Here is a 10,993-nt window from a genome sequence, read left to right on the forward strand (position 1 = left end):
ACCTCAAAGCGTTTTTAGCTTTAAGGTGTTTCCATTATTTTGTCCAACCCCAGCATATATGCATGGTTCAGACTGGGCGAAAATAGCGGCTTATAGTCCGGAAATTACGGTACTTATCTCTGTCTTGTTACTCCTGACTACTTTCACCCAGGAATGGGCACCACAGGTTCACTGTGAAGTTAAGTAAGTAGTTTATTAATAGTCAATATGTGTTCCCAAATCTTAAGAGTTATGGGTCATATGGGATAATTTTTACGTAAAAATACACGTAAATGAAGCTGCAGCCTATGTGCACCATACCGGATGTGCACCATGCTAGCATTCATTTAATTTGACCGTGAAAAAAAATCATCCTGTAAAATTGTTCAATGACTAATGCAGCACAATTATTGTCTCACTCTGCAAAGCTGGGGCTTCTTCTTCCTCACCTTCGTGATGGTGACTGTACAATCCGTCAGAAAATCACACGCCTTTGCTACAAGGCTAATGTATTTTATTTTTTCAGCTGTACAGCGTGTGCAATGCAGATGGAAGTGCAATGAAACTTCCACCAACAAATATTTAGGAATATTCTAAAGGCCTTTATAAAAGAAGCCTGAGAGCTAGCAAAGTTGTTGACAACCAGGTGTCGCACGAGTAGTAACTCGCGTTTAAGAGCTGTTTTCTTATCCTAATTTTCCGGCTGACATTTCCTAAAACGGAGCCTGACAAAGACTCACCTCTCTCAGCCTCCACCCAGCTCACCTGCAGTGCCCAGTGACAAACGACTTCCTTCAGCTCACATAACGCCTTCAGCCCTGAGATCCCAAATTAATGTTTATATCAAACCCCCCTCACGATGGCGCATTAACCTTTGAGCACACATTTGGCGATGAGTTATTTGAGACTCATGGGCAGAGAATTGGAGCTTTCCGTGCTCACTCTTCAGCCTTGTTTGGAACAGATCTGGCGATGTACTGTCATGCGGCTGAAATGGCTCAATAAAACTAATCCCACGTAGTTGTGCTTGAGTGGGAAAGTTAGATCGTATGAAGCCCTGTCAGCGTTCTGTTGACGTGCCTGACGTGACGTTCCTCGGTGTATGTTTAAAAATAAAACGCTCGCCAGAGAGCAGCCTGTTGTGGCTATATCTGAGGGCATCGCTGCTGCTGGTTCTTAACAGTCCATTTCTATGCTTGATGGGGTCTGCAGACGTGGTATCAGTGGTGGAGCTCAGACAGAGGTTAGAGAACTCTATACAGTCTCCAGCCTCTCTCCGAAGCGTTTGCAAGGGAGAAGCGTCCCCAAGGACTCTGAGTTTATCTTCCATCTCCGACATCAGGGCCCGTGATTTGACAGGCTCCCGTTACCCGGGCGCTGCCTCGTCTCCAGGACAATAAGCAACACCATGTCTGATTAGTTTCAGAGTTCAGTGATCTTGAACGAAGCGTTTGTATCGGCTGTTGTTGCGTCGTAACCCCTGTCTGTTTGACAAAGGTTGCTCAGGCACAGAAGTAATGGTATCATACAGGAAGTATCAGAGGCAGGAGAAAGTTTCAATTCATTCCATCTTTAGAATAACTCTTTATGAGCTGGTTTTGTTTCAGACAAGCGGTCTATATATATTAAGTGTGATGTATTATGTATAATTATTTCCCCAAATAACGCTTGTATATTTTGTCATTTCCTAAAATATTTATTGTATTTTTTCCTCTATTTAAGACATACAAATAAACTCCCTTAGCTTCACCCCCGTCTGTTTCTCAAAGTAAGTTTTCAGCCATTTTTAGCCACATTTCTGCTGTAGATTTATTTTAAAAAGGAAAACATTTTTGAAGGTTTTATTTATTTTTATTTTATACATTAAATGTAGTCGTGTTTGTTAATTTTGGCTTTAGATTTATGTTTTCCCACCCCAAAATTACATTCAGTGCTGTTTTTTGTTTTGTTTTGTTTTAGTTTTTTGTCATAATATTCCTATGTTATTATGTATAAATAGTTTAAATGTGATAACACACCTTTTGATATTACTTTTCTCAAAGTTTCAATTGAAACGTAGCATGTTGGCAACCCCTTATTTTCATGTGGCAGGTAAATGAGTCAATACTCCTTTCAGTACTTGTAGTACTGATATATTCTGTTTTTAAATCTATAATTTATTGTTGTTTTCATTTCAATTTAATTTGTATTTTTATTTATTGTTTTGTGGAGTCCATCTACAGACAGAAACCTACAGACAGAAGGCTATTTCTTGGTACACTCTCAACACGCTTTTGTGCAGTATCGACTGAAAACCCAGTCTAACATCCATTTCATACCATAAGTTATAATTGGCTTTTATACTGCCCCTTAAAAAAAGTGTATATCAGTACTCAACACGTAATGAGTTCCCACTCACCACTTGGTATCAGCCTCTGTACTACATCCGTTTCTTGTTGAAGAACTGTAGAACTTTAAAGTAAATGTAAGCCATAATGAACTGGAGAACAGAACAGAGCATCATCATCTGACAAGACAGACTCTGGACGAACAAAGCGCGTGACAAACTTGAGGTTCACCCAATTAAAAGCTGATTCATTATAATACTTGTGCCAGAGACTCATGAGCGCCATGTTGTATAATGAAATGATGGTAAGTCCAGTTAAAAACATTTCTATTACAATTATCTTGGCCGACGGCTCTTTGTGTTTACTGCTCTCACCGAGACAAAAGAGGAAAAAGAAGAGATTTGGAGAAGCTGCCACGGTTGTCGATGGGAAAGCAGTCAGTTATGTTGTCTGTTTTTTTGGCAGTAGGTTCATAGGGCTGACAGGGTTGTATCCCACTTCCGAAGAACAGACCTTATCTTAATGAGGAGTCGCAGCACACAGTCTTGTTGTAAAACAACAAAGATGGGGGAAACAGCTAATGAGGCTATCATGGTGTCGGGAAAGAGCCATCTCTCCCTACCGGCCCCAGAGAAAACAACAGGCTGTGCTGCAGACGCGGAGAAGTCGGACACAGTGCTCACATTGATTGCATAGGTTCAAGAGGCAAAGCCGGTGAAATGAAAGATGCCAGGACTCATCAGCCAAATTAGAGTCCTGAACCGTCCGCGGGCCGATTGTTTGTGGGAGTGATGCGCTTGTGAGAAAGCAGCTCGGAGATTAAGCTGTTTGTTTCCCCCCCAAAAAACCTTTGGGAAATTTTAATGCATTTGAGCGTGATTGATCAGGCGCGATTTGTTAGCGCAACAGCGTCCGCCGCCACTTAGCTCCATGAAGAACAGCGCTTGGATTATTATAAGCTATTTGATTAAGAGCTGAATATGAGTCGACTTATCAGCTCAGAGTCACTGAGATACAGAGGGCTCGACATGAAGCAGGAAATAATGAGTGCAGTAGTGGTGAGTGCGGATACAGCAACAGCAGTGCTATTATTCAAATAAGTTGTGAGAGTAGTTTGAGAAAGTTGTGTCGAATTCTTGCATAAAAACTTTCATATGGCCAATACTTTTTGTCATCTATCATTTGTCATCTATCGTAGCATTCTCAGTAAATAGCCTCAACAAAGCAAAATCCAGTTTAGGATGGAGCAGGTCATTTCTCGGCTGTGTTTGTATGTATATGCTGGATGTGGTGCCACCAAGCTCCCTTATCATCCACCCGAGCACCTAAATAAAGTACACCATGGCAAGATATAGATGAGTCGGTTAAAGGTAGGCTGGGTGGCCTTGAACGATAACTGGCAAAAGCTGCCATTTGAGTTCAAAGACCGAGCCCTTTTCCTAAGACTCTCCCCCAAAGATACGAGTTGCGTAGGATGGAATCACAAAGCTTGTGCCATTGAGATTGTGAAAGCAGAGCCGGGACTTAGTAAGGGGCGGGACAACCATTTGGAACAGGTCGGTTAATATGATTGGATAGTGTTTTTTACTGTGAGGTGAATTTTAATTTCAAGGTACCTACCATACCTTTGAGTATGCACAGTTTGTGGTCACAAGAAGCCAGTGTCTGTCATCACATTCCATTGGTATAAAGAACTCCCATCACTCGTACTAAAGGTCTCACAATGCACTGCAACGGTTGAAACATCTTGTTTTCCAGAATAAAGCTTTAAGAAAGGGTGATAAGTGTATTAAGGGTACTTCTGTTTTGGCTCCCTACATTGCCACCCTCCATTCATTCCATGCATCTGTGTGCCTGAACTGACTGTTTGTACGTGTGGACTGGCATCTACATTCTACTCTTCTCTTGTCCCACTCAGCAGACTCTCACTCATCATATCCACCATCCATGTGCGTAAAGCGGGAGCCCCATGAGGCGTCCTTTGCCCCCTTCACTCCCTCCTCAGTGGGGGACTCTGCGTTAGCTGACATCTTGTCCCAGCAGTCCAGCCTCTCTGTAGATGCCTCCACTCCCAGCTACCCTGCTCATGCCCAAGGCCCCTGCTACAGCCAGTATACCAGCCAGCAATTTATAGCAGGTACAGCTCTGACTGAAGCCAACCAAATCCAAGCAAATCGAGATCAACTTTATTTCCTCCTTTGTTCTCCTTGTGAATCTCTCAAATCCAACAATCCCATCAACTTCTTTCCAGCTCCACTGTTTACACCGCAGTGAACTGACTGCTTGCGCCTCATTAACAGCAACTCTCCACACTGCGTTTCTCCTGCTTTGACCTATCGCTTGTCTCTGGGGTTAACAATAGGCCTCTGGGTGCTTCTAGCCTCGTGATGGGCCCACGTTCTGAGGGGGTCGGAGGAGGCCATGGTGAAGGGGCGGGGGGGAGATGCAGAGGCGGAGACGTAAGGCTGATGCTGGGTCCCGCTTTGGACCCGTAGCACTCTGTCCTCGCTGCCCTTTCATCCAGCCAGACCTGACGCTGTCACTGTCAATTACGCCGCTGAATGCGGAGCTCAGATCACAGAGTGTTTTGGGTGCTGTCGGTTTTAAAGCCGGTCGGAACGTTCCGGCCGCAGTTGTGGCTCCTGAGCAATGTTTTGATATTACCAGCGATGGAGTCACGGAAGGTTCATCTTTAACAGTAAAGACAGGACTGAAAAAGAACTGCTTCCGTTAGTGGCTGATTTTAGCAGCAGCAGAAAACATGGCTGGTTGAGTTTGACAGGAACATTTCCGTAACTTCGTGGCTTTATTCCTTTAAAAGTACATTTCATATTCATCTGGAATATATGTGAATAGGCTCCGAACTCTGATTCAGCGGGTGAACCTCTCTAACTAACTCGCATGGCTGGTAAAGATCTTTGCTTGGAGGATGTGGCACTCACATGATTTCATTCATCTACATTCAGCAGACAAAGCCACGACTGCACGTTCCATTCCCGAGCCTCTATAGCAACCGCTTCATTATCATCACTATTATTTCATCCAAAGTGCTGTTGGTTCCTCATTTCCAGTTAATTGCAGCCACTTACTCCGCTTTCTATTTTGCCTTTTTCAAAATAATGAGATATTATTCAATATTATTGTTGTGCTTTGGCGAGATTGTGTCCCAAAACAAGTACTTTATTTACTGGAGCATAAAAATATTCCGAAGTCAAGACGGCATGACTTGATTCCAGCGAGATAGTCTTTATTAATTATGTATTATTGGTAGAATTGCTTCAATATTTGCAGTGTTTTGAAACTTACCACTCCCTCTCTCTCTCCGTGTTTCAGGTCGAGACATGGCCAGTACTACCTTACCCGGCTACCCGCCTCACGTCCCTCCCACGGGACAAGGCAGCTACCCAACTTCTACACTGGCTGGAATGGTTCCAGGTACGTGAAACCAGGTTCTGCTTCAATTTAAAACAGACGAGAACTATCTGAAGAGGCACCCATTTAAAAAAAAAAAGGCATAGAGATTAAAAGCTCAATAGTTTAGCACCCCGAGACAGAAAAAAACAACACATTTAAAAATTCTTTTAAGGGCTTAAATTGTTGGGGGGCTTGTAGTATGATAAGCTGGACAAGACTGCTGGGCTTTGAGCTGGACTTGATGACCATTTCAAAACAATTCACTGTTTTATATTCCTTCCCAAGTGTCTCTTGAGAATAGTTTGCAATATAAGTGACAAATTTTGGTGGTAATTTACACAACTCCTGATAGATTTGGACTGGATTACCTATACTATTTGTGTCATAAATGGTTGAGAATCCAATAATTCTATAATTTTCTGGAAATTTCTTCCCTTAAATCGTGGAAAAAGGTTGTGGCCGCCATTCAAACATTATTTTTGATATTGAAAGCGGATATAATGGTGACAAAGTTGTAAAATAGCCCAAAATACATCCCAAAAAAGCAAGCATGATTGTTCATGCTCACGTCGGCAATTTAGTAGCACTAAACCTTCAGCACAAAAAACGTTATAGTAACAGGTTTCCTGTTCTACCTTTAAGCTAATAAGAGGGTTAAGCAAGTCACAGAACCCACTGGTGGCCAGGCAGAGGTGGCGCCAGATCAACTTTTGGGACTGGATGTCGGTCAAACATTCTACTGGTGCGAAGCTGTCAAAACATTTTTATGGCAGGAAGTAGACGCCCCCTTCTGTTGGCGCTTAACTTTCAAGGCTACGACCAACAGTTGCGATTAGGAATGACCAGCACTGCAACGGTCATAATTCAGATCTGCGTGTACCTGAACTGCACACATGTAGCTCAGTGCTCTTCCTGACTCAGGAGTGAAGCTTATTATAGCGGTGTTTGGCTGCGGTTAGCATCTGCGGACGAGGACATTAGCTGAACTCAATAGGCGATCACCACAATCAGTGGCCGTGAGATAGGACAGTTCCTCTCAGTTACACTCCAGCTCCCAGCGCTCATTACCCTCGTCGTGTCCACACAGCGCACTCTCACCAACCCCGTCGATAAACACTGCTTTTGCTCCTCTCCTCGCCTCCCCGGACGCCCAGGGCTGCCGAGCGTATCTCTTTCCCCTCTACTTAACCCGCAGTTCAGGTTCACAGCAAACAGTTAAGGGTCAAAACACAGAGGCGTGGAGAGCCTGTAAATATTTAAATCACTATCTCTCTCAGGGATGAGCTCCAGTTACCACCGCTGCAACCGCCGGCCTGTGTGGACCCCTGCAAACAACTGTAAACACAGTTGCCTGTCTGTGTGAGGCGCAGGTTTCACACTGGCCGGTGATCTAAGCCGGCCTTCGACTGGCTTTTTATCTGAGTCGATTCACTTAAATTGATTCAATGTTTATCACCTTTTCCTACATCTGCTATTCATAGCGACATTAATATTTAGAGACAGCAACATATTTTGGCTCCAGCAAGCTCGAAATAAAGTGTACAAGATCCATCCATCATATTTAGCTATGCGTAATTTCCCATATGATTATGTTCATGGACTTTTGTCATAGTAATTCCAAATCATAAATTGATGTGCAGCATTTTGTGTTTTCCATTGCAAAATATTGTTTATACCTAGAAATTTAATATTCTAAATATGCTTTTATACATACTCAACATAGCACTCAATTTGTAAGAAAAAGAAAAATCATAAATTATATGATGATGTGAATGTTTCAGAAATTTTAATTTACAGTTATTACTATTGAACAAATGGTTCATAGTTATAGTTTTAAAGATGTAATTGAATATTTAAAAAATATATTTGATGGAATGATTTGCCATTTTTACAGACACTAATTTCTACTTAGGATTTCTTTTTGTTTTTCTACTTTGTCTATTTTAAAACAATTGAATTGTTGAATTTATTCATTTTGTGCTGTAATAAGGGAGAACGTTTTTGTTTCTCCAATAACATCTTTGACTTGCTGTTATCCTGTTAGCATGTTAGCTCTTGACTAATTTCTCTCTTGTGTTTCCGTCCTTCAGGTGGAGACTTTTCTGGAAACCCTTACTCTCATCCACAGTACACCACGTATAACGAAGCCTGGCGGTTCAGCAATCCAGCATTACTAAGTAAGTTATTCTCACTTTTTACGACGCGTTCAGGAAAGGATCTTAGAGAGGCATCAATACCACATGTCACACACAAAGTTTGACCTCGTGGCTCGTTCTTCTGTTAACTTTCAGGTTCCCCTTATTATTATAGTGCCGCATCCCGTGGCGCCGCACCTCCCACTGCTGCCACTGCCTACGACCGCCACTAGTTACCATGGAGACCAGCACAAACTGCAAGACCACAGCTTCGGCCTCCATATTGTCCCCGTCTGAGTAAAACCCTGAGGCCGAACGCGAGCGAAGAGGAGCCCCGCCATGTTGCAGAGGAGGATCCGGCCAGGTGGACGCCATCGCACCCGGACCTGCTTCAGCGTGACACACATTTGGGCTCGAGTCTGGTGTTCAGAACTTCATGAACAATTCCAGAAAGACTTTGAAGAGATTATATAAATATAAATATATATATATATTATAAAATACAAAATTGATGAAAACCAGTGTGAAGAATACCACGTGGACAAAAATGTTGTGGGTTTTTATTTTTATGTTGCTGTTGGTGGTGTTTTATTCATGTTTCCTCACATTCCTTTGAACTGCAGTATTTTCCATTAAGGCTGAGATCGGTCCTGATGATGTAGAGAGTTGGTTTGGGACTTTGGCCTTTTATTTATTTCAACTTTCACAGAAGACTTGTACTGTTTAGATCTTTGCAAACAAAACATTTTTATTTTAAAATATCATTTTTCAGTAATTCCAAATCCAATTTTCCAGGTTTTTTTTTATCCAGATTGGATCCATTTAACCCATGATAAATCATTATTAAATGCTTTTCCGAATCAGTTTTCTGGTACAGGGCTATGCCACAATTATTAATGAATTGACTGAGAAATAGTCTTTTCTGTCACTGGAAGTGTAATGTGCTCCTATTGTGGATGTTTGTAACTTCATTAATTTCCATTTAATAATTTGTTCAGTCTGGTAATTCATTGTTTGTGGAGGACTTCTGTCAGAGACTCAGCATAGATCTTCTGCCTGAGTCAAAAATATCTACGTAAAATCAGCCAGCTGTGATCCATTGAAGGTTAACTGGAGCCCACGCTCAAAAAACACAATCACTTCCTGTTTCCCGACGACTCTCAGTATAGTCCTGACCATAGTTCCTGTGGCGTATCAAAGCAAAATCCCTTTGATTTTTTTCCTGTAACTTCTGATTCACACAGATGAACCCCCAAATCTTAGCTTCAAAACTGACTCTGCAACTGGAAGTGAAATAAATACATTTTTGCCTTTAAAACGTTCATATACCCTCATTTAATTTTATGCAACTCTCTATGTGGACTAACAGTTTTTTGGGGGGAAATAATTTTGTGAATGTACTTGTAACTACATTTGCCAAAGACTTAGGTTATTATTTAATATTTTATTTACAGTCTATGTACATGAAGCAGTATTAAGACAACATGGGACTCTTCAAATGACGTGTTGCGTTTGACTGAAGCGGTGACACATTCAATATTACAACCTGTAACAGCAAACGCTGCTTTGTAGAGTGATATGTGAATAATGTGAAGACAAGTCTTCTCTGTAAATATGATGACGCTCACAACAGCGGTACGACACTGTCTATCCGGCTCTTTTGTAGATAAACAGAGAAAAAAAATCCATTACATTTGTGTCTTAATGTAACGTTGTGCTGTAGAGAAAAGGCACAACGCCGCGTGACCCGCGGCTGCGGTTGTAGCCAGGTTCAAATGCTAACATCACATAGTCGTCTTCGTCCTTTTGGTTTATTTTGATGTCATTTTTTTTTTGTCACTATGCAACGACTTTCTGTATCAACTTTTGTTGTTGGGCAAGAAAAAAGAGCGACAAGTTTCATTTACTGACGTCACAATCAAAAGATATCACGATGTTTACTGTCCAGTCGTGTGGTGATCAGACGGATATCCCATATTAAAGTAATAACTTATTCCCATGAACACCCTGGCCAGGTTTTATTTTCATCCGTTACCAGATGATGTCACGGTCCTGCTCTTTATTAAATTGCACTTAGGACAAGCTTTTCTCGGTTGTTGTACTCTACACTCAAGTTTTCATCTTCGCTTCAGTTGGCGGAGAAAGCCCTTTGTTGGTATCTGGACTTTCGCCCTTGTAAAGAAGACACAGGACAGGTGGCGGACTTAAGGAGGATAATGGAAAGCCTTGTGGCCTCAATCATTGTTTCGTTTCTTTCCTTTTTTGTGCACATGAGAAATAAATTCTTTTTTAAGTCAGTTGTCGTCCCATGTGTTTTGAATTGTGTCTGAGTGAAGGCTCGGAGGCCAAATCCGGCCCACCTAATCGTTTCACGTGGCCTGTGGGATCGTTGGCTGAAAGGTGAAGTCAAACTAGCATAGCAGTTGTGAGCGATGAAGATACCAGCCTCAAAGAATTACTCGTGATCAGACTCATATCACTTACAGAAAGTTTTGTAAACAAATGTTTTGTTCGCCAACCACTAGTTTTTAGTGTTTTGGCCCTTGTGTTATACAAAGCTGTGGGTTCGAATCCGACTTTCCGACTGCGTCACTAGGTTTGGAGTGAATCTAGTTCATTCCTGAGTTGACACGTTCCTTCTGGCACTCGGGTTTTTCCATTGTACGAAAACATACTTCGCTTAATTTACTTTAAGTGTAGATGAGTGGTTGACTGTCCACAACAACCCTGGGATCTACCACCAGGATGAACCACTTTTTTGACTGGAATGCCATCATTGCATTTCAAGGTTGTGTCCAGAATCACAGGACGCTGAATCCGTGTGTGGGATTTTACTGTCGGATGGATCAAGATATTTTGTTCCAGTGTCACTTAAAGTGTGACAAGCCAGAAATGCATCCCACCAAGGCGGCCTCCCTCACTAAGTGTTCTGTGCATGTCCAAGTGGAAGGAGGCCCAGTACTCACTCAGGAGACTATATCTCACAGTTGGCATCACAGGAGGAGGATGGAGGAGGTTTCTGGGAAGAGTCTGGACCTCTTTACTCCGGCAGCTGCCCCCTGAACCATGGTTCTTGCTTGGGTTTCACGATTCCGCCTATATTCACGGAAACTTCACTTGATGCGGTTTTGCTAAGAT

The 10,993-nt window shown here is 42.2% G+C and overlaps 1 protein-coding gene across 5 annotated transcripts in view; it reads left to right on the forward strand.

The window, feature by feature from the left end:
* The window catches only part of pax2a (paired box 2a), a 30,347-nt gene extending 20,283 nt beyond the window's left edge, over positions 1–10,064 (forward strand). For 2 of the 5 annotated variants that reach the window (XM_053874716.1, XM_053874721.1), the window contains 4 exons: positions 4,225–4,443; positions 5,640–5,741; positions 7,811–7,897; positions 8,012–10,064. In XM_053874716.1, coding sequence (XP_053730691.1) covers positions 4,225–4,443; positions 5,640–5,741; positions 7,811–7,897; positions 8,012–8,088 — 485 coding nt within the window. In that variant the 3' untranslated portion in view covers positions 8,089–10,064. The remainder of the gene's footprint in view (positions 1–4,224; positions 4,444–5,639; positions 5,742–7,810; positions 7,898–8,011) is intronic. The other 3 variants (XM_053874717.1, XM_053874718.1, XM_053874720.1) reach the window with 2 other exon arrangements.
* Positions 10,065–10,993: the final 929 nt, after the last annotated feature.

This window comes from Synchiropus splendidus, chromosome 9, assembly GCF_027744825.2.
Source record: "Synchiropus splendidus isolate RoL2022-P1 chromosome 9, RoL_Sspl_1.0, whole genome shotgun sequence".
Taxonomy (NCBI): Eukaryota; Metazoa; Chordata; class Actinopteri; order Syngnathiformes; family Callionymidae; genus Synchiropus; species Synchiropus splendidus.